This window comes from Engraulis encrasicolus, chromosome 23 (assembly GCF_034702125.1).
Source record: "Engraulis encrasicolus isolate BLACKSEA-1 chromosome 23, IST_EnEncr_1.0, whole genome shotgun sequence".
NCBI lineage: Eukaryota > Metazoa > Chordata > Actinopteri > Clupeiformes > Engraulidae > Engraulis > Engraulis encrasicolus.
The window spans coordinates 32,301,346-32,323,663 of record NC_085879.1 but is presented as its reverse complement, the minus strand read 5'-3'; the positions used below and the strand labels follow the sequence as shown (position 1 = coordinate 32,323,663).

General features: G+C 43.0%; 2 protein-coding genes across 2 annotated transcripts; one reads left to right on the top strand and one right to left on the bottom strand.

The window, feature by feature from the left end:
• The first annotated feature begins 350 nt into the window (after positions 1-350).
• Positions 351-9,152, top strand: si:ch211-107m4.1 (heterogeneous nuclear ribonucleoprotein U-like protein 2). The gene is made up of 11 exons (XM_063190718.1): positions 351-484; positions 636-744; positions 879-991; positions 1,348-1,617; positions 2,317-2,445; positions 3,122-3,232; positions 3,822-3,990; positions 5,238-5,453; positions 6,199-6,275; positions 8,384-8,437; positions 8,994-9,152. Exons 1-11 carry the CDS (start codon positions 383-385, stop codon positions 9,060-9,062), a joined length of 1,419 nt encoding a protein of 472 aa, XP_063046788.1. The 5' UTR covers positions 351-382; the 3' UTR covers positions 9,063-9,152.
• Positions 9,153-9,839: 687 nt separating this feature from the next.
• Positions 9,840-22,310, bottom strand: nudt22 (nudix (nucleoside diphosphate linked moiety X)-type motif 22). Its single transcript, XM_063190444.1, has 7 exons — positions 21,486-22,310; positions 20,495-21,005; positions 19,819-20,055; positions 19,087-19,200; positions 17,241-17,338; positions 10,857-10,950; positions 9,840-10,558 (listed from the first exon to the last, which is right to left on the bottom strand). The coding sequence occupies exons 1-7, from the start codon at positions 21,569-21,571 to the stop codon at positions 10,439-10,441; spliced, it is 1,260 nt and encodes a 419-aa protein (XP_063046514.1). The 5' UTR covers positions 21,572-22,310; the 3' UTR covers positions 9,840-10,438.
• Between the last annotated feature and the right edge of the window lie 8 nt (positions 22,311-22,318).

Sequence of the window (22,318 nt, the reverse complement as noted above, 5' to 3'; positions counted from 1 at the left end):
AATGTCTGTACAAAAATCGTATGAGAGAGAAAACTATGTCAAACCCGCTCAGGGGACTCCATTCATTCTCAACTTCAAGACTCCGAAGGTGTCTTAATCGAAGGTCTCCTAAAGGGTCGTTCACCCGACATCACATGGATACCGGAATAGAGCCACCCTGATTTATCTCTCTCATATATGATTCTCTGCTCTGTATATCCTCCATCTTAGATGCAACTCCTGAAACATGAAAGGATGTGATACATTTTTAATTGGGACCCCAGGATTCAGGAACACCAGCAAACTGCTATGGCACAAGCTGATGGGAATCTTTAAATAAAAATAAATCTCTGTCCATCTTTCAGATAACGGTGACCTGCATTTCAAAGTGGGTCCGGATGGGATGAGTGGGCAGCCCCTCCTCTGGGAGCGCTTCCCCCTGCTCTGGTCCGGCTGCAGACTCAGCCACGGAGTCCACTCAGGGAAGGTCAGCTTTGAGGTCAAGGTAGGTACAAGTGGGGCGATACGTGCGTGCGTGCGTGCGTGCGTGCGTGCGTGCGTGTGTGCGCGCGCGTCCTTTTCCATGTGCATGTGTGTCCTTGTCCATGTGCATGTGTGTGCACTGACGTATGCGCTTCTCCATCTCCTGTGTGTAGTATGTGCAGAGGCTGGTGTCTTCGTCCCAGGAGGAGTGGAGGAAGCTGGATGCGGAGCCCTGTGTGCTGCGGGTGGGCTGGTCCACAGACGAAACCAGCTTACAGCTTGGTGAGTGCCAATATGATAAAAGTTCAAATGGACATGGATAGTGGGTGGAGTATAAAAGTGGATTAAGGAGAGGCTGGAATGTCATGCAGATTTCATACTGAAGGTTTTGTTTGTTTGTTTGTTCTTGTTTTTAGGTGAGACTGAGGGGTCATATGCGTTTGACAGCCGAGGCAGGAAGGTGAACAAGGGGAGGAGGGAGGACTTTGGGGAGCCGTTTTCAGAGGGCGACATCATCGGCTGCTATGCGGTACGTATCTTCCCTCCTGGTGTACAATAAAGATTTATTTTGTTTAGCTAACCTAGAGGTCCAGTGTGTAGTGTAGGACTTTCCTTCATTGGCCATGGCTGAGAAATGACGAGATGACAATGCTTAATGTGAAGTAGCAAGAGTGTTTTCACACTGTGAAATTCACAGCCAGTAACTTTGTGTTATTTCATGTTGGCACCATGCTGCAACGGGGTGAGGACCTTACCACCTATGTTAAATAAATAGTCTATGTCAGTTTGGATCAAAGCATCAACTAAATGTAATGTTCTCTGTCTTTTAAAGTAAGGTAGTGATACAGTACGCTCTTCATCAGATATGTTCTCTGTCCTTTACAGTGGGTGAAGGACTCGGGCCAATCAGAGCTGTCCTTCTTCAAAAATGGCCGCCCGCTGGGTGTGGCCTTTCGACTGCCCGCATCCCGCCTGAAGGGTCGCACGCTGTACCCCCACGTTCTGTGCAAGAACTGCTCTGTGTCCTTGAACCTTGACCCCCTGGGGTCGCCGCCATGGTACCAGGGTCCCATTGGGTTCACCCCCCTCCACACTCTTCAGCCCCACCAGAGGAGTGCGGCTCCGCGCCCCCCTCCATCCAGAGAGGAGTGTGAGGTACTGCTTCACTTTACTGTGCAAAGCTTAATTTACTTATTGTTTTATTTTTCGTTTTGTAAACTGATAGCAATGCATTACAAAAGCTTTTTATAATTGCTAGCTTGTCACTAGAAGTAGGATCACCCGACTAAGAGAATGGCTAAAAGAACAGAAGATACGAAAGGTTAAAAGTAACTCAATTATTTAACTGAAGGAGAGATGTAAAATGAGCTTATTTCCAGAAATGGTTTAGTATTACTTTAACCTTGAGGTACTGGTAAATCATATCAATCTATCTATCAGGAGGTTTACCACTTCATCTAAGTTAACATAGTCAGGTTTATCACTTAACCATGTTCTTGGAATAACCCCCAGCCACCCCACCTTTGCCCCTCCCTGTGTCTGTCCTGCCTTTACTTTTGCCAAGAACAGAGAAATATGCAGGGGATTGGTGTTGTGGAGCTACGCGTTAACTTGAAGCGTCGCGTAGTGCACACACATGATAGCTGGTTAAACCAAGAACAAGACAAGTACAGTGAGGTTTAAAGAAACTCCTGCACACTGACCATTTCGCTGTTCTTTCTTTAATAAACAACGTTTCGGTACTAGACCTTCATCAGGCCTGAAACGGCGTTTATTAAAGAAAGAACAGCGAAATGGTCAGCGTGTGGTAGCTTCTTTAAACCTCACTGTACTTGTCATGATGCCATGTTGCAGGTGGTGTTGATGGTGGGGTTGCCGGGTGTGGGGAAGAGCCACTGGGCCCAGGCTCACCTGGCTCAGCACCCAGAGAAGCGCTACACCCTGCTGGGCACCGACGCCCTGATGGCCTGCATGAGGACCACGGTGAGTCCATACACACCTCTCCCAAAGAAATGGCTACCTTCACAGAGATCAGTACCCACACACATACTGAAAATGAGTGCATACAATGTGCATGAGTGCATACACATGGTATGTACCGTATGTACACCACTTAGTGTGTGCGTGCATGAATGCATGTGGTGATGCTCCAAGGAAGTTGACTCTTCTTCAGTAGATGTGTGTGTGTGTGTGTGTGTGTGTGTGTGTGTGTGTGTGTGTGTGTGTGTGTGTGTGTGTGTGTGTGTGTGTGTGTGTGCGCGCGCGCGCGCTGTGTTTTCATAGGATGCTGAGAGCTATGCTCCAAGACGGCTTGTCCTCCAGCAGGCCACTCAGTGTGTGTGTGTGGGTGCATCCCAATATGTGACCTTGCCTCCTCCACTTGTGCTTGTCTCCTCGTCCCGCCTCCTGGCCCCTCCTCCGTGGAGAAAACGATAAAGTTTCCCAGCTGTCAGCCTCGCCACAACAACTTTTGAGGGACTGTTTTTCATTCACCATCCCAATTGCAAATGAGAAAAAGACTTTACAATTGAGCTTTTGCAAGATATTGAAATATAATGCTGTTGTCAGTGATGTCATCATGACGAGAAGCAAGTGGAGGAGGCAGGTGGAGGAGACAAGGTCGCATATTAAAACGCACTCTCTGTGTGTATTTTAATAGGAAGTTGAGAGCGATGCTACAAGGCAACTGGTCCTCCAGCAGGCCACTCAGTGTGTGACGGAGCTGATCAGGGAGGCAGCAGGCAGGAGAGGAAACTACATCCTGGACCAGGTGGGAACCAATACAACACAACCAATACACAATACATTCTTCTTCTTCTTCTTCTTCTTCTTCTTCTTCTTCTTCTTCTTCTTCTTCTTCTTCTTCTTCTTCTTCTTCTTCTTCTTCTTCTTCTTCTTCTTCTTCTTCTTCTTCTTCTTCTTCTTCTTCTTCTTCTTCTTCTTCTTCTTCTTCTTCTTCTCATAAAATAATTGAAACATTATCTTTGTCTGTCAATCCAATCCCCCACTCAGAGCAGTGTGTACCCCTCAGCTAGCTGTCATAAGATGATTATAATAATAACAAGGACATGACAATAAAAATGTGATATTTGTCTTCCAAATGTGCCCCACCCTGTCCAGTTATTACAAACACAGTATCTGTCTACTAAATCCTCTTTCAGATGACTTTGTCATGGGCCTGGCCAAAGCTGTAAGCAGCCCTGGCCGCCGGTCCACTCTGCAGTTCTTCTCATTGTATAAGCCCTCTAAATGTCTCCCACCCTTATCCAATGTGTCAGAACTCAGATAATAATATTGTAATAATTATAATTAATAATATAAGTATTATCAATTATTACTAATAATATGTATTATTCTAGGCCAATGTGTACGCCTCAGCGCGGCGCCACAAGATGCTCCTGTTCAGCGGGTTTCGGCGGAGGGCGGTGGTGGTCTTCCCCTCGGAGCAGGACTGGAACGCGCGGCGGGTACAGCAACAACGGGAGCGGGGCAGCGCCATGACACAGGAGAACCTACTGAAGATCAAAGGTCAGACACGCCGAGAATCCAAATCTGTTTGCCCTGATGAAGACTGATTGTACTCGAAACCCATAGGCGTTATCCATTAAAATAAAGGATTTTTAACTTTATTCACTAAGATCAGTGTGCCTCGGATCATTCTGACTACCACTTTCAACAAGGAACCTTCTTTTTGGACCTTCACATTTTGGAGATAGTCACAAGCCAATTACTGAAGTTATCATGTTCTTTCTGAAAGCACCTGATTCTTTTACGAACAATTGACCGAACGCAGCACTCTCCTTTTCCTCTTTTTTGACGCCGAGAATATACTCTCTCAGAAATATTTAGGGGTGTAAATAATAATCTAAACGTATCGATGCATCGATCCTACAGTCGATGATCAAATCGAATCGTATGGTATCATGGGCCTTTCTTAAGTATCGCTTCATCGAATCGCTGGCCCCTGCCCAATGCCTTAGCTCCATAACATAATAGAACTGGATAAGAAATTGGAAAAAAGTGTAATCGAATCGAATCATATTGTATCGTGGGCCATTCTTAAGTGTCAGAAATAATCGAATCACTGCCTTAAGAAATCACTATCAAATTGTATCGTCATGGAGGCTGTGATTTTCACCCCCAGAAATATGCATAAAAACACTTTTCATTCATGCATGCGAATCCAGAGAAATGTAGGTCACAATGTGGATGTTAGAAATTTTAGTAATTTACATGACTGCTAATAAATTGTTGTGCATGAACTACACAACAAAATTATTATCCAATTTTGATGTTGGGAAGTGACACACACGACTTGAGATTGGGCAGCTGAAATTCTGTCGACGCTACGCCAGATTGTCATAACGGGTGGTTTCAGGCAACAATCAGGCTTAGAGTCTCGTAGTTTGAGTACAGCTTTATTGACATGGTTGCAGGGAAATCCTTCTCACTGTCTGCAAGAGCTCCAGATGGTAGTCACTTATGCTTAACAGTGCTGTGTGTGTGTGCGTGTGTGTGTGTGTGTGTGTGTGTCTTTGACTCAATTCTAAAGTTGTGATCAAGAATCTAAATTAACCCCTGCCAACTTAGCATCTACTAGCCAAATTGGCTAGTGGTGAAAAAAGGTAATTTAAAGCCCCGGTTGTGATGTATAAATGTAATATATAAATATAAGTGTGCTATATAAATGCTTGTTGTTGTTGTGTGCAGTGGGTTTCAAGATAGTAGTCACTTCTGCTGAACAGTGCTGTGTGTGTTTGTGTGTGTGCGTGCAGTGAGTTTCACGCTGCCGGAGGTGGGAGATCTGTTGGAGGAGGTGGTGTTTACGGAGCGGCCCCGAGAGGAGGCACAGAGGCTGCTGGCAGCCTACAAGGAGGAGGCGCGAGAGGTCCTCCCCACGCCGCCCAAACGCAAGAAGCAGAAGTACAAACACAAACCCAATCACTGCAGACCCCCTGCACATGGCTGGAAGACCTGGAACGCCCCATACAGTACGTGGCATCGACGATTGGTTAATTAGTTGATTAATCAATTAATTGTTTTCTAATTTAGCATGTCTGTTTATTTTTCTAATAATAATCATAATGAATGCATTGGTATATTGATACTTTAATACTGATAACATTACAGCAATATAATTCATACAAACATCAAAGCTAAATGTGTTAAAGTACACAAAACCAGTAAAAGGGGACAAGCACACTGCTAGAAAACCTGGAACGCGCCTTACAATACATGGCATCGACAGTTGGTTAATTAGTTGATTAATTAATATTTTTTTTTATTTGGCATGTGTGTTCATTTTTTCTAATTATAATCATAATGAATGCATTGGTATATAATTTTAAAGCGCATTTCATACAAACGCCATGGCTAAATGTAAGGTACACAAAATTAAAAGGACCGAGGCGTTTTGATGCTTACTACTGCATGTTCATCATTAGGCACCGTAAGCATGTTTGGTGACCTGCATATGACACTTGTTTTGCTCATGGCTGTCAGACCATTTGAAAAAATGCCCGCACACACTGAGCATTTCACTGTCTTCTTTAACACATATTGTGTATCGAAGAAAACAGCTATATGGTTGGTGTGCAGGTTTTTTTTTTTCGAATTGTCTGATCAGTGAATCACGTCTGATTAGTGACCCATGGGACATCTCCTACACACCTGCCAGCTGAGGTGTGAGGAAAATAAAATCACTTATGCTTGTTTTGCTTATGGCTGTTCCTCCAGGAAGGGACCCAGGCTGGACGGGCCCGCCTCCCCCTGTCCCCTCACCATACTGGGGGCCTCCATCATGTACCAGACAGGTAGGTGCCATCACTCTGGAAAACGGCTGTATACAACGTACAGGTCTGATCATGTCGGGCTTAACTGAGGTTGTTTTGATAGGCTATTTCAGTTAATAGAGGTGTTAAAAAGGTTGCATGATTTTCTTCAGCTATTAGGTTGTTGCAAGAAGTTGCAAAATCTGTGATAGTTACCAGTGCTGATTTTAAATGGTAATGTAGGGTAATGTAGGGCTTACAAATTATGTGATTTTGCTGTATACACCTAGCGGTGCCTTGCTCAGCACCTCAGTAGGTAGCTGTTGCCTTTGGCCAAGAGCAGATGTCTTCAGATGGTGTCCAACCTTCTCTGGGTGTTCAGCCCTACACCACAACACACTCCAGTTGGTGGGCCCGCAGTGAGTGGCCAGTTCACTGCCCATCTGCGCCTGGCCTCCAGCTTTCCTCCTCTCTCTCCTACTCCACAACCAACATGAGGCGCATAGAGCTTGAAAGTGACGTCACTTCCCCCGATTTCATGGGACCTCAACAGCGTTTTTAGCCGAAAATCATAGCGTGTAATCCAATGGCGGTTTTAAAAAGATATTTCGATCCCCTTCGGGTTGTGCCACGAGCTCCATATATGTTGTTTCTGATATTTTTGTTTAATTTTTCGTACGAACCCCCAAACTTTTTAGAAAGCTGTGTTTCTTCACATTTTTCATGCAGACGGCCTCGGAACAAAGCATTGATACTTCTGCAAGAATAATCTTTATCTAGCCTCTTAAACAGCATATTTGTAGCTCAGCGCATATAATGACTGAGATCAGAAGATAAACTCGCTACCATGTTGTTAGATGGTCAGCTTAGGTCCCGTGAAATGCGGAACTAAGGGGCGGGACTTTCAAGCTCTATACTCATGAACGGCGTGACGTTTTCCATGTGCGTTACGCCCATTTGTGGGGGAAAACAACCCATGCAAGTCAATTGGTGATGTTGGGGTTTAAAGGATAGTTCCGGCGTAAAATGAAAGTTTCACCATCGCTTTCCCATGCCACATAATGTATCTAATGATGAACCATTCTGGGCAATGCCGCGCCGTTATGGAGTTAGCTTATTTTAAGCTTTTTGGCGAAAAACGCAGCCAATGCATCACGGCGGGGCCAATTATAGGCCTATTATTTTCTGATGTTTCCCCGCTATAAACAACTTCAAAAACGCTACACACTTCATCACAAAGGTCTCGTCAATCAAACCGAGGCACAGAGAAGATCATCGGACCACACAGTATTCACTGGCCAGTGTTTTCAGAGGTGTCTCACTGTTGCAACTCTCTGACCCGGATGCAGGCTACTCAATCATGTGGCTAGGTAGGCTGGCTAAACATGGTCCGCGGTTCTTACACCGGCTGCGAACGTAAAATGAAAAGCTGGAACCCCGACCGTTTTCACAGACTGCCACTGTCTAAACCAACCATATTATGGGAATGGCTAATAGCATAAGAAGTGGACGAAACTGACATAAAAACCCTGAGGGATCTACACACTCACACTACACGGTGAACCCCAGTACACGGCAAACCAAGATTAACACATCTAAGTAAAAATAAAACAAACAGAAGGAATAAATCTAAAACACTTCAATCAAAGAAACAAAGACGGCATTCAATGGAAGGAAGTGGAAGTGAATTTATGCTGCTTGCACGGGCTATGTCACCTCTGGGTCCTAATGCCCCATCCAGCCAACCCACGGCAAACTCATGCAAAACATAGGATGGCCACATGTCTCATACCATTTTGTAGGCCTACTACAGGTCCCACTGGCTACATGTGTGCTTTTGATTAATGGCTGTGGAACCACAGCCATACACTGTCTGTCAATCAGTGTAGCCAGATGGAAAATGCTGAATTATCGTAGCAAAACCTCAAAATTGTCGTTTTTGGGAGGAAATGAATCGTACAAGACCCAAATTGTTGTTTCAAGGCATTTAAATGAACTGAATGACAGCGCTGAAATTATCGTATGTCATGTTTTTGTTAATCGTACGGAGGTCAAAATGGACAAAATCATAATACAAATACGATAATTATCGTACATCTGGCAACACTGCTGTCAGTCAGACTTAGTGACGTTGGTTTTGTTTGTTTCAGGACATGTATGACCCCATGAGACCACGGAACTGCTATGGCTGCTATGGCTCACAGGTAAGAGGAGACCAGCCTGTTTTTTGTGTGTGTGCTAACCATTGACGTTCATACTTGGATCCCAAAAACATTTGCGAGATTACTAACGCTGTGGATTTGCGGAAATGGTGCTAACAATGTTGCTTAGCAGAAACGCAGAACAAGCACTGAAAGGGCGATTGAAAGAATTCTAAAACAATTGTATCAATCAAGACAACTACCTATTCTAATTGAACATTAAAACAATTTAATAGCCCTCAAAAACAGAGGCAAAGCTGGAATACATATTTAGATTGTTTGAAAAGGAAGGGAAACTATCGTGTGAAACAGTGTAAAATCGGCAAGAATTCTAAAGGAGCTATCTACTACAGTGTTTCTCAACAGGGGTGCTACAGCCCCCCAGGGGGCATTGGGAAGGATACAGCTGAGTGGGGGCAGGGCTTAGTTCTCATTGGGGAATATTAGTCCTTTATTTTTCTAAACTATGGGGGGCATTGGAAGGCTTATGATGAGGTCAGGGGGGCGTTGGAAGGCTTATGATGAGGTCGGTCACCATTGTTTGTTTTTCCTTTTACAGTGGAATGCATTCTATGGAGCCACAGCACCTTTCGTTGACCGCAGCAACACTGCCCTGGCCTACTGGTGAAGTGCCGCTACAAAGCCCTGACAAACCTTCAGTGAGCACAACTACACAAGCCCTGGATATGACCCACGAGACGCTGCATCAGCCAAACGTAGTAGTGAAACACTGCTGCTACTACGCCCAATGTACGAACTGTACATACCAGACTCCATCATCACACTAGCTCAGGAAGGCAGATCACTGACCGATATTACTTTTGTAAAAAAATATTATTTGGTTGGGTTTTTAAAATAAATAGATATATATTTACCATTTTTAAAGCAAAATAACTTGTGATATGAGTGTGAGAGAGGCTGCTGTGGAGGCTCAGACCATGAACAAGGTGTTTATTTTCTCACTTGTGGTGTTTTGATGTGATATTGCCAATTTTCAGACATTCATGCAGAGTGATGTTGACAGTCACAGACACAGGGCTTACAGTAATTGCAATGGCTGCACTATACTAATGTTTTGTCAATCTTCTGCAAACTTAAGTTACGTAACCTTAGTGACGTCCAGGTGGGAACGACCACAAGGCCATGTGCATAAGAATGCATTGCTTTTAAAGCACCTGGTCATTTCAAACGTGACTGAAGAAGTATCATGACATTATGTGACCAGGCTGTATTGCATTTAACCTCAGGAAATTGAATGATTGAGGCTTTGTATTTCAAGGATTTCTGTTTCTTACTATGCATTTTGCAATTCTAATTCTGAGTATGTATGAAAATAATATTGTTTGAATGATTTTGTTGAAAAATACATAAAGAAAGGGAAAAAATGACCCAATTCGATCCGAGCTGTTGAAAAGACGATTTAATACTTTACATACACCATGTCGTTGCACAATAGAGACAATCACACACACCCAATCCCCTGAACCAGCAGTGTCATAGAAACATACATGTACAAGTCAACAAAGTTATTGTACTAACCGTTGTAAAAAAAAATGCCATTTAAAATTGGCATGGGACACATTTTAATCCTGAAGGAGTCGGTATTGCTTTTTCTTATCTGCCTTAACTAGACATTCCTTGTGTTTGCTGTGGTAAAGCCACGGTACTCCTGTATGCTGTATTTCAAAGGAGATGAAACGAATCCTTTTGTTCTGTGCTATGCAACACGTTCCAGAATGGTTCCAAGTTTTGAAAGAAAAGAATAAAAACGATATATTTATTCTGTTAAATATCTGCTTCTGTGGTTGTTATTTACATGGACTCTTGGCAGTAAAGTTAAATACTGTACATGTGCAGGAGCAGAGTTGTATAAAAGTACAATTACTCTTACAACACCAGTGGTACAGTATATTACATGATTTAAACTTTGTAATTTCATACCACTAGTGTTGTACTTACATCTGTAAGAGTACTTTTTACAACTCTATGCAGCAGCAGCAGCAGCTATCGTGGGGGTGCCGATGTCTTGGTCGACATAACCAGCTGGTGAAGTATGATGGCTCCTTTAGCTGATGGACACAATTCCAACCACAGGGGGGAGCTGTTGTTTAGACTCAATAATTCCTTCAGACAAAAAGAATAGAATGAAAAGAAAATACATTACAAATTAAAATGTTTATTATAATTAGACATTAATAATATATTCACTTTATATTACAATATATTATATATATATATATACAATATTATCATTATAAAACATTTGTATTAAAGGAATATAAATATTTTATTATTATGCATCACAACTTTAGACTAACCAACTACGGCTGTAGTTGTAAACAGTATATACAGTATAGTGTAGTAGTATATACCATCAGAAACAATTATAGTGACAGTAATGTGAGCGATGCTCTGCGCTTACCGTCTCCTTCAGAAAAACGATGTCTGTGGATTCGTTAGCCTCCGGGCCTCCGAGCGTGTAGGTGGCTTTGACCTGCTCTGCTGTCAGAGAGCACCTGTCCAAAAAGTACACGGTCAACATTACATGACACTTAGCTGACACTTTTATCAAATCAGCTTAGACTTAGCTTACACGTTTCTTTAAGTGATTAATTGGAATACACCTCAAATTCAGTCTCTTTTTAATCATTTATAGCATTGCCTGTTTAGATGACTAGTGTAGATAGATAGACAGATGGATAAATAGACAGATGGAAAGATAGATGGATAGATCTGGAATAACTGGATGAAGCTCTGAAGATGATGCCCTCTATCTCCGACTTCAAAAAACATTAAGTGAACTAATACAAACCTATAGCTAAAATCACCTCTTCCATGGTTAGCTGGATTGTGCAGGTGTGTGTGTGTGTGTGTGTGTGTGTGTGTGTGTGTGTGTGTGTGTGTGTGTGTGTAAATGTGATGTATGCAAATCTGTGTGTCTGTGAATGTGTGAGTGTGTTTTCAAATGGTTACTGCCTGCCACAACTGCTAAATGTCTCTTGTAACCACTCTGTATGCTGAAGAATGAATGCAGGTTGTTATAACGGTTTTGCACATTTGTATGCCTGACAATCTCTTTTTTTTCCTTCACTTATATTTGCCACAATGCACAAATGCGGGCCCCAGCTTATAAGCTTGTATTTAGCTCCTTATGGGGCAGAGCATGGCAACCCGACCGAAGCCCGACGGGCCGGGTCGGAACCCGACGGGCCGGGCCGGACTCGGACAAAAAAAATAGAATATCTGTCGGACTCGGGTCGGACTCGGGCTTGAAGCAAACAGATATTGTGAAAAGTGTAAGCAACCAGAGGAAACGTTTCAGTTCACGCAAACGGCAGTTTTGTGATTAAAAAATAAGTAATTGAATATGCATAAATGAAAATGTTGGTAGGCTACTCATGCGAGTGATTATTATTGGCTGTATGCACGCGCCAGTTACCAGTGGCAACATGGACGCTCACTCCCAGTCAGCCGAGCAGGAATGCCGAGTCAACTTGCTTTCTTAATAAGCGCCAAATCAACAGTTGTCAGTGAACGCGTGGTCTTTTGTTGTAGGCCTAGTGTAGGCCATGTTTTAGCATGCCTTCGGTGCTGTCTTAAATGTTGAACATAAAATGACGAAGTTTGTCACTGCATTGCTCGCCAAGGATTACATTTCCAGCAAGGGGTAGCAACTAGCAAGGAGCATAATATGGATTAAAGAAGACGCACACGCTACGTGGAGTTGCCTAAGGTAGGGGCGAAGAGGTTTCCTGTTACTATTTTGTCCGCTGTGACATTTCATGTCCTTCACGTAGGTTCTTAATTCTTATCACTTTTACTGTAGCCTACAGTTGTAACTATGCGCGTGCAACCTTTCCTGATTTTATATTGACCGCATGGGCATAAGGGGAAATGACATTGGAGGGCCGAACAGGCTACTGTTCTTCGGGGTGAACTTATAGCCCATCCTTCTTAACGACAAGGAGTGGCATCTTCACCGGCTCGCGGGGATTTATTTGCACTAACAGTAACGTAACAAATGCGTCCATAGCCGCGCTGACTGCATCCAAACCGTATTCGTTAGTTTTCGCCTTTCTTATCCTCTCACGCCCCTCCCATGCATTTGATCACCGCACCCAACATCTCTGGTCTAACCGAAAGAAACATAAGGTGCGCTGTCACATGTAGGCTATGCGTGTGTTTATACTTACTATGCGTGCGTAACTAAATTAGGCTACTGCAAATTGCCTCATCCTAGTTGCCTATCCTGGCTATTTATCACGTGCTATTTTGAGTATGGAGGAGCCCACATAGAAAATCTTGCTTGCGCACAGGTTCTGTTGTTATTATAGTGGTCTCGGGCTTCGGACGGGTTCGGACACAAACATTTTAATTAGTCTCGGGCTCGGGTCGGGGTTGATCACTTTTCTGTCGGCTGAGGGCCGGGCTCGGACAGAAAAAAACGGCCCGAGCCACGATCTATTATGGGGACCCTCTCCCTCCACACAAATATACCTTTTTCATAACTGAAAGTCTAATGATGGTGTGAAGAGAAATCATTCATTCATTCATGAAGGGTATTGGTTACAGCCCCTGGAGGAATCTGAGGTTAGGTGCCTAGATCAAGGACACTTGAGCCATGCATTGATGTGGGGGCAGAGGTAGAGCTGGGATTTGAACCTGCAACCTTCTGACCAAAGAACAACTTTGGTAGGCAAAGGCATAATAATGGTGTGTGTGTGTGTGTGTAACTGGTTTAATGTTTAATGTACCTGACGTAGAAGTTTGCACTGTGTCTGCCAATCCCCAGTCTGTCTGTGTGTGTGTGTGTGTGTGTGTGTGTGTGTGTGTGTGTGTGTGTGTGTGTGTGTGTGTGTGTGTGTGTGTGTGTGTGTGTGTGTGTGTGTGTGTGTGAGAAACCGGTGTTTGCCGGTATTTGGTTGGGATTTGAACCTGCAACCCTCTGATCGAAGATCATCTCCCTAACTTCAATGAAGTACCTTCAGTCGGCAAAGGCATTATGACGGTGAGGGAGAGAGAGAGAGTGTGTGTGTGTGTAACTGGTGTTTACTGTACATGACATAGGACTCTGCGCTGGGTCTGCCAACACTGGTGTGGTTCAGGGCAATGCCCAGTGTGCTCTACAGCAGTGGTTCCCAACCTTTTTCTTCAGGGACCCATATTTTTACCATTGTAAGCTTTGGTGACCCAACCGCGCGAGCGCCCACACAAGAGGGAGTAATATGATACTCTGTTTCCTGCGAAAACCCATTTTAGTTAGGCCTATCATTTTATTCGTCTAACGGTAGAATATAGAGTAAATGTTTAATGTAGCACTTACATTTTGATGCTTTTATGCATATATTAGTTTAGATGCTTTGTCATTTATTCAACATGGGCTATATATGGTAATACAATTAAACCCCTTAAAATCAAGAGGGCACCGCGACCACCTGTGGATCTTTGGCGACCCATAGGTTTGGTCCCGACTCCCGACCCATATAGTCAGCCTGCCATCCGCAGCTAAGGTGCTTAAATAAACTTTTGATGGCATTTTTTGTTAAAAGTTGGCAACCATGCTAGAAGTTATCAGCATGGGCTAAGGTTTCAGAATCACCTGGTTGCCAACACGGAACTTGACTTTTAAGGTCAAATATGAAGGTCAAGAGGTCAACCACGGTCAAATAACAGTGTTATTTAGTTAAAAATTGTTACAAAGTTGTTAAAAGTGGGCAACCATGCCAGAAGCCATCAGCACGGACTAAGGATTCAGAATCAACTTGTTGCCAACACTGAACTTGACCTTTAGGGTCAAATTTGAAGGCCAACAGGTCAAAAACAGGGTATTTTCTTGCTAATCTTTGTTGGGAACTGTATATTCATGGAATTCTTTTTCAAAAGTTGGCAAGCATGCCAGAAGTTATCAGCATGGGCTAAGGTTTCAGAACTTGACTTTTAAGGTCAAATATGAAGGTCAAGAGGTCAACCACGGTCAAATAACAGCGTGGTGGAGGGCGGGTGACAAGCGTTATTTAGTTAAAAATTGTTACAAAGTTGTTAAAAGTGGGCAACCATGCCAGAAGTCATCAGCATGGACTAAGGATTCAGAATCAACTTATTGCCAACACGGAATTTGAGCTTTAGGGTCAAATTTGAAGGTTAAAAAGGTCAAACACTATATATTTTAAGGTTTGACTTTTTGGGGGACTGTGTTCGTGGAAATCTTTTTCAAAAGTTAGTAACCATGCTAGAAGTTATCAGCATGGACTAAGGTTTCAGAATCACCTGGTTGCCACGAGGGAATTGACCTTTAAGGTCAAATATGAAGGTCAAAAACAATGTATTTTCTGGTTAGTCTTTTTTGATGATCTTTATATCCATGGAATTATTGTTTTCAAAAGTTGGCAACCATGCTAGAACGTATCAGCATGTACTAAGGTTTCAGAATCACCTGGTTACCATATGGAACTTGACCTCTAAGATCACATTTGAAGGTCAAAAGGTCAACCGAGATCAATAAAAAAAATCAGTTTTTTGGTGATGTGCTTTCATAAAATAGTTGTTTGCATGGTACTGTATATTGAATAATTAGTAGGCCTATAATTTAATGTTTGATTTGGCTTATCATGGAGGGGCTCTGGCCTGTCATCCTTAGACATTCACCATAGCTCATTAGCATAAAATTAACTTAAACTTGTATTCATTCTGGTCATCTCAATTACTTTATTACTTTATTCTTCTTTGTGAAGCACATTAAGCTGCTGGTATGAAATGTGATATGCCTTGGCTCACCAGTGAATTTGCTTCTTTCCATAGAAAAAATAATGACTTCAGTTATTTCTGATGTGTTTCAAATGGTTATAGCAATGAAGGATACTTGCTGATTTGCTATGTCATATCATGGTTAGGAAATAACCTACAGTAAGAGTAGAGCAAGTATTGCACACTTCTCTTGATGTTCTCATGGCTACTGTAGAATGTTCTGTTGCAATTTCCCAGGCTTGAGTTTTTGTGTCACCTGTATAAAGCACCATGCTTATCTTTGGGTATTGATCGACTATTTTCAGAAGACAAAAAGGCAATTGATATGTTACCACCAAGTGATGCATATGGATTGCATCTTGCATAAGCAAATCAGCAGGCAAATGTATGGCTGCAGTCTGACAAAGTACATATTGACAAAGACACTGAGGAGACAGGTGGTTGGAAAGTTGTAGACCAACACTTGATGGCTGTGTGGTAAAGGAAACCTCCAGTTCCACATAGTAGCTTATTACTGATAAGATGTGGTTGTAGAACCAAGTGGGCAATACATGCCTGCAGTTCCCTGAGGAATGGACAGCCCTGTATACCTGCATGTGATTAAAATGTAGAATGTTTAAACGCCGTAGGGATAGAACATGATCTGGATGACACAACCTTTTTGTAATAACAGCAACAATAGCTCCTTTAAATACATAAATATCCAGTATGTACTGACATCACATTTGAATTTTAATTATTGTTTTAATTATGATTGAAGTAAAGAAACAATATGATCAATTCCATTCTTGTTATTGACAATTTGCAATAATCACTTTCACTCATACCCTAATAATAAAGACTATATAACTTCTAAATATACAGTCCCCTAAAGTATTGGAACAGAAAGGCAAATTTCCTTGTTTTTGTTGTTCACTGAAGACTTGGGTTTAAAGGTGATCTAAGTATAATTAAAAGGTTAATTAATCACTGTCCAGAGTCATCTGATACTTACAGTAGGTGAAGTGTGACTCTCGCGACCACTTCCACCGTCCACTGTCAGAAAACCCCAAATGCAACTTTTGACAGCGCTGTCCGCTTCGGGAGAAACCTCATCAAAACCGTGTTTTATTTTCTTTACAATTATTTGTTCCAATACTTTCACTCACCTAAAATGATTTAAATAATATGAAATATCTCCTCCAAGTACTAATTATTCAATACATAATGCAAACAACTTGTATTTTATGAAAGCACATCACACAAAAAAAAACCTTTTTTTTTTTTTTACCCCGATTGACCTTTTGACCTTCAAATTTGACCTTAAAGGTCAGGTTCCATGCTGGCAACCATGGACCGTGAAACCTTAGTCCATGCTGATAACTTCAAGCATGATTGTCAACTTTTGAAAAAGAATTCCATGAATATGAAGCCCCCCTCCAAAAAAGGCAAACCAGAAAATGTATTGTTTTTGACATTCAAATTTGACCTTAAAGGTCAAGTTCCATGTTGGCAACCAGGTGATTCTGAAACCTTAGTCCATGCTGATACCATCTAGCATGGTTGCTTACATTTGAAAAAGAATTCCATGAATATACAGTTCCCAAAATAGACTAACCAGAAAATACATTGTTTTTGACCTTTAAATTTGACCCTAACGGTCAAGTTCCGTGTTGGCAACAAGTTGATTCTGAATCCTTAGTCCATGCTGATGACTTCTGGCATGGTTGCCCACTTTTAACATCTTTTTAACAATTTTTAACTAAATAACACTGTTATTTGACCGTGGTTGACCTTTTGACCTTCATATTTGACCTTAAAGGTCAAGTTCCGTGTTGGCAACCAGGTGATTCTGAAACCTTAGCCCATGCTGATAACTTCTGGCATGGTTGCCAACTTTTAACAGAAAATGCCATCAAACATATATTTTTGGGGCTTGGCAGGCTGACTATAGTACTTATAACTGTGTGTGTGTGTGTGTGTGTGTGTGTGTGTGTGTGTGTGTGTGTGTGTGTGTGTGTGTGTGTGTGTGTGTGTGTGTGTGTGTGTGTGTGTGTGTGAGAGAGTGAGTGGTTTATTGTACCTGACGTAGAACTCAGCACTAGGCCTCCCAGCGCTTGTGTGGTTGAGAGCTATCCCCAGCAAGATGGGCTCACTCAGGCAACTCAGGGGGATGTTCACCTGCCATTGGAGAACAGGAACATGGGGTTACATAGTGTACCTTAGTGCTCAAAATAATAGCTGTGTCTTTACAAAGACTGAGTGAATGTCAAAATTCTTCAAATAAATTCTACTTTCATGAGCAAAAATGCATTGAGGACACAGCACATTATATTTCAAAGCAAGAACATTGGGAAAAGTAATTCAATTTTATAACATTTAACAGAAATCTAATGTTCAAAACAATGGCAGTGCTGATATGTCTTTGGAAACTCAAATGTACTGTACGCACGAAAGAATTCTGGAGATCTTTGCTGAGCATCCTTATCTAATATTTTGTTGCATAACCATGGTTTCTGATAAATGCTTCGCATCTGTGCTTCATAGAGTTGACCAAAGTCTGACAAAGGTCAACGGGTAGTGCAGCCCAGGTTAATTGAATTACATTCCATAATTCCTCTGCATTTCTTGGTTTTACCTCATGAGCAGCATTTTACCCCCGTTGAGAAACACTAGTGTAGATAGACATCAGGGTTCACGTTAGCCGGCTGTGGCCGGACATTGGCCGTTTTGCATCATGAATGACCGGCAAAATAAAATGTGACCGGCCAAAATGTCCGACAAAAAATGACTAAAATTAATCAGTAAATAATATTAGCTCATTTTAAATACTGAATGTTACACAAAACACCAGTGATATGAAACTGAACAAAGCCGAAAATAGTTATGAATAGCCTATGTAAATGAGCGTCATAGTCTAAACCGCACGCAATAGTGTTGCTTGCGCTCTCGTCCCCCACGGTGTTCTCCCCAATCAAGTTGCTTCCCTATCACTTGACTCACGCTGGCTGATGTCGAGGAACAATTCAGGGTTTTTTTTTATTTATTTTATCAGTAAACACAAAGGGCATTGCGCTTGCAAAACCGTTTCATGCCCAGTTTCCAAGTCAAGCCTGGGACCCAATGCCATGGCATGCGCAGCATCGCAGCATCGAATCACTTTCACTTTTACCTCTGCTGAAAAATGATGGTGGATCTCCAAGTAGGCTAGGCTACAGTCGAGGGTCAAATTAAACATTTCAGAGAACGATATGCTCATGAGAAGTCCCAGTAAAAGTGCATGCAGGGCTTTATCACTTTTTTCATCACCGGCCAAAATGGCTAGTGGATGTAGCCTATCTCACACGCCCACATAGCCTATATAGAGCGTCTTACGGAACGTGTCAATTCCCTTGAAAGCGCAGGAACGCAACGTAATACAGTTCAAATTTCAGTAGCGTTGTTACCGTTACTGCTCTTAGGCATACCCTCGTTACCCAATTTGAGTAGGGAAATCCTCTTCGGGTTTGCTGATAAAACACAATGTTTTCTGTCGATAACTTGGCTAGATATGCCTATGCGCGCAGCACGTTGGCTGGCTGTTTTTTTCCCTTTCAGTTTGTTCGAGCTCTCGGGTATGTGAAAGAGAGCGCACGTTTGCTCCTCGTACATACAAGCAGCTGGCTCTTTAACACCAGCCAACTGGCCCAATGCTAGTGAAATTTAAGTTTTGCTGGTAGAAAAGACCTATTTACTAGCCACTTTGACCCATTAGGGAGTGTGTGTTTGGCTATATGAGGGAAGGTCCGTTAGATATTCTAAATGTCCGGTATTCTGCAATGCAGCCGGCCACTTGTCCGGCCAGTAAGAATTCTAGCGTGAACACTGATAGACATATAGATAGATATAGATAGATGATATAATATTCCGAGCTGTGCATTCATGCTCACCTCGTCTCGAATCTCGGCCAACACGGAGGAGAAGATCTCTGTGAGAACCGCCTCCTCCTGCCCCTGCATAGTCTCCATGGTGATTTGGTCCTCACTGATGCCCTTACACACAGCCTATAAAAAGGGACAATAAAACCAATATGAGCTTCATTTCCTCACTGATGCCCTTAGACAAAGTGTAGCGAAGGGGAGTAGAGTTGGCCTGCCGGGACTTGAACCCGGCCCTTCTGGCGTAGTAAACCAGGGCTCTGACCGCTACATCAAAGAGCCAGACTCGCTGGCGTGGCAGTCAGAACACACCCGCAACCATAGTGGTCACTCCATCACACACAGCATATAAGAAGGGACATTAAAACTAGTGTTGCACTGATACCAATACCAGTATCGACCGGGGCCCCGATACTGCACTAAAATGGTGGTATCGGTATCGGCAAGTTCCAAAAAATAGGGCACCAATACCATTTACTACTCCGAATATTTTCCCAAAAGTTATAGCTGTTTGCTAGTTGTGTGGTGATGTTGCATAACCTTTTGGATGTTTTTGGGAATAAATAAAACCATTTTTTTTTAAAAAATGTTAACAAACAACTGCCCCCATTGCAATGACCAGAATCTCGGAAAAAGGCTGAAGGAAAAAAAATCTCAGGTACTGACAAGTCCAGGGTAGCGTGAGCATTACAACTGCATGTTGAAATTGGCTGGAGTTATCCTTTAATTGTGTCAAGTGTTTACCTTTGGTTCGGGATGTCCGCCAGGTATGTCCAGTTGTCCGGCGGCCTCCGCCACCTTCAGGCTCCTCCTTAGCAACACCACCTGTCCGTCAGCGGTTGCCATGACGGCGCCCACCCCTAGCGGCTGTGCCAGCAAGGCCTGCTCGTCCCCCAGCTGCGCCCTCCCCTTCTCCTGCAGCTCAGGCACGCTCTCCGACCAGTTGGTACCCAGGTAGTCCTTATAGCACGTCAGGCCCAGCTGCAGAGTACAGTTAAGTAGAGTACAGTGGAGTAGAGTAGTTACTTTAGCGGGGAGTAGAGTTACTTCAGAGTAGAGTACAGTACAGTGGAGTAGAGTAGTTACTTTAGCGGAGAGTGGAGTTACTTCAGAGTAGAGTACAGTACAGTGGAGTAGAGTACAGATTTTAGTGGATTATCTTAGAAGCATTCCTTGCAGTACATTAATTACCAATTAGTAACTAATTTTTGGGCATTAGCTGCGGTAGTACCAACTTGACGTCTGAGCCCAAAACCCATCATTGACCCTGAACTAGGGCATTGGGCAGGGGCCAGCGATTCGATTATTTTCAATACTTAAGAATGCCCCATGATACGATACGATTCGATCGTCGGCCGTAGGATCGATGCATCAATACATCATCGATCATTATATTTACACCCCTACTATCCATACAAACCTGCAGGCTGAGCAGAGCTGTCTCTCTCCTCTTCCTCTTCCTCCCTGCGTCTCCTGATTCATCCTCCACAGGTGCGGACTTCACTGAGACTGGGCTGCTTCCGTTTTCACGGTCTCCATTGACCCCAGTACCTGTGGACGTCACGACAGGGTTTATGCGGTCTCCGCTGTGGGACGTGGGAGCAACGATGGACGGTTGCGCATCATGCTGGCTGTGTGCTGCCGTCTTATTGTGACCAGTGTCTCTGGGACAGCAGCAGCTGTGTGGCGTGTGAGTGAAAGTGTCCGGTGTAGCCTTATCAACGTGGTCTTGTACTGACTTAGTATCATCACATGGTCTTGCCGTAGGTGTGGTAGTGGTAGCAGGAGGAGTGGGGTGTTGGGGATTGGTCCATTTCGCTGAGTGAAACCTGAATTTGGCTCCATTGAAAAGCCAGGGCTCTCTTGCGATCCTCTCCTCCCACAGTGATTGAATGTGCGTCTCTGCCTCTGGTACAGAGTGCCGGTTGAACCTGAATGGGAGAGGTGGGGCAAAGTTATTACTACGCAAACTTTTGTTCTCAATGGGTCCTTAAGCTTTTTAATGCTAAGCCAAGGCCAACCCTGCATAGCCTGGGAACTCCCATACTGCCTAGTTCTACACAATCGTTTCGATCTGAAAGACAATCTCACTTGTGATTAGGTCTGGTGGTAACCAGGCAAAACCCTGCGTGGGAATTGCATTGGATCCCGATACAGCACAAGTAAAGGGTAGCTGAAACATTTGCCATTAAAATATGAAGCCTAGCTACTGACTGATATCATATCTGAATCAAAAAGTAAATGATACATAATTTATAGTGAAGTAAACAAATTTGATCTTGCAGAAACCAGTAAGCCACACAGCATTTCTGATCTGTGACAAAGAATGTACAGCATCTAACACCTTCTTTGTCTGTGAGTAACCATGATTTTGCTCGGCCAAGATGTGGCCTGTGTTGTTATTTATTTACCTCGAGGACAGTTCAACTTGCACTTGATCTTCTCGCAGACCCCGCCAGGTCCCACAGTGAAGCAAAACAGACACTTCTGGGTCCATTTTTTCCTTCCTCACTTGTAAATTGCTATGCCAGTGGAAGCACTCGGACTGCAGTCGGTCTGAACACCGTTTGAAGTTTCGAGCAAGCTATTGTGGTAATCCGGAAGTCAAGGAAATTCTAAGTAGATGAGCAGTAGATGAGAAGTTTTAAAAGCCAGTATTCACCTGTCAACATACTGGTGTCCAGCAAATTGATAGTGATGTTGGGCGAAAGTAGTAGTAGCCTTCCTTTACTCTTGGTAATCAGTCACTATGATCGTGTCAAGTGCCATCGGTCACATTGTTCTGGGAACAGGTCATTCAAGTTTACAGTTAAAAGAAATCCTCAGCCATCATTAGTGGAGTCTGATATATCTGATTAGGAAGTGGGTAAAAGGTTCCGTTGCCATTAGCTACAGCTGCTGTAAAATTTAACCAGCATTGCATTCGGGACTGCCCAAGTAATTATTCATTTCCGATTATAGGCTGATTAACTGTTACGTTTTACAAAGTTTGCACGGCTGTATTGAGTGCAAGAGTTGCGATACTTGGCTACGTTCTCGTTAGCATGATATTAGAGCTTGTTTAGTAGGCTATGAAGCTAATCTTGCTCTGCAGTCACTTACTTTAAACCCGACTGCCTGGTTGTTGTCTGTTTGTTTCGAGAACGACGTGTTTGGTGTTATCTATTCAACAAAAGTTAAATGTGTAATGATGGGCTCTTGTTCGTCAATCATTCACTTCGGACGTCTGGTGTCTGGAAAAACT

Bases quoted from the DNA above. Each gene is read 5' to 3' on its own strand.
- si:ch211-107m4.1 (XM_063190718.1), top strand. From the start codon at position 383: ATGAGTGGGCAGCCCCTCCTCTGGGAGCGCTTCCCCCTGCTCTGGTCC. The intron at 992-1,347 runs GTACGTATCTTC...TGTCCTTTACAG, and splicing joins ACATCATCGGCTGCTATGCG to TGGGTGAAGGACTCGGGCCA. The intron at 1,618-2,316 runs GTACTGCTTCAC...GCCATGTTGCAG, and splicing joins CATCCAGAGAGGAGTGTGAG to GTGGTGTTGATGGTGGGGTT.
- nudt22 (XM_063190444.1), bottom strand. From the start codon at position 21,571: ATGGACCCAGAAGTGTCTGTTTTGCTTCACTGTGGGACCTGGCGGGGT. The intron at 20,056-20,494 runs GTTTGTATGGAT...TGTACTCTGCAG, and splicing joins CAGCTCTGCTCAGCCTGCAG to CTGGGCCTGACGTGCTATAA. The intron at 19,201-19,818 runs GTAAACACTTGA...CCCTTTTTATAG, and splicing joins GCGGACATCCCGAACCAAAG to GCTGTGTGTAAGGGCATCAG.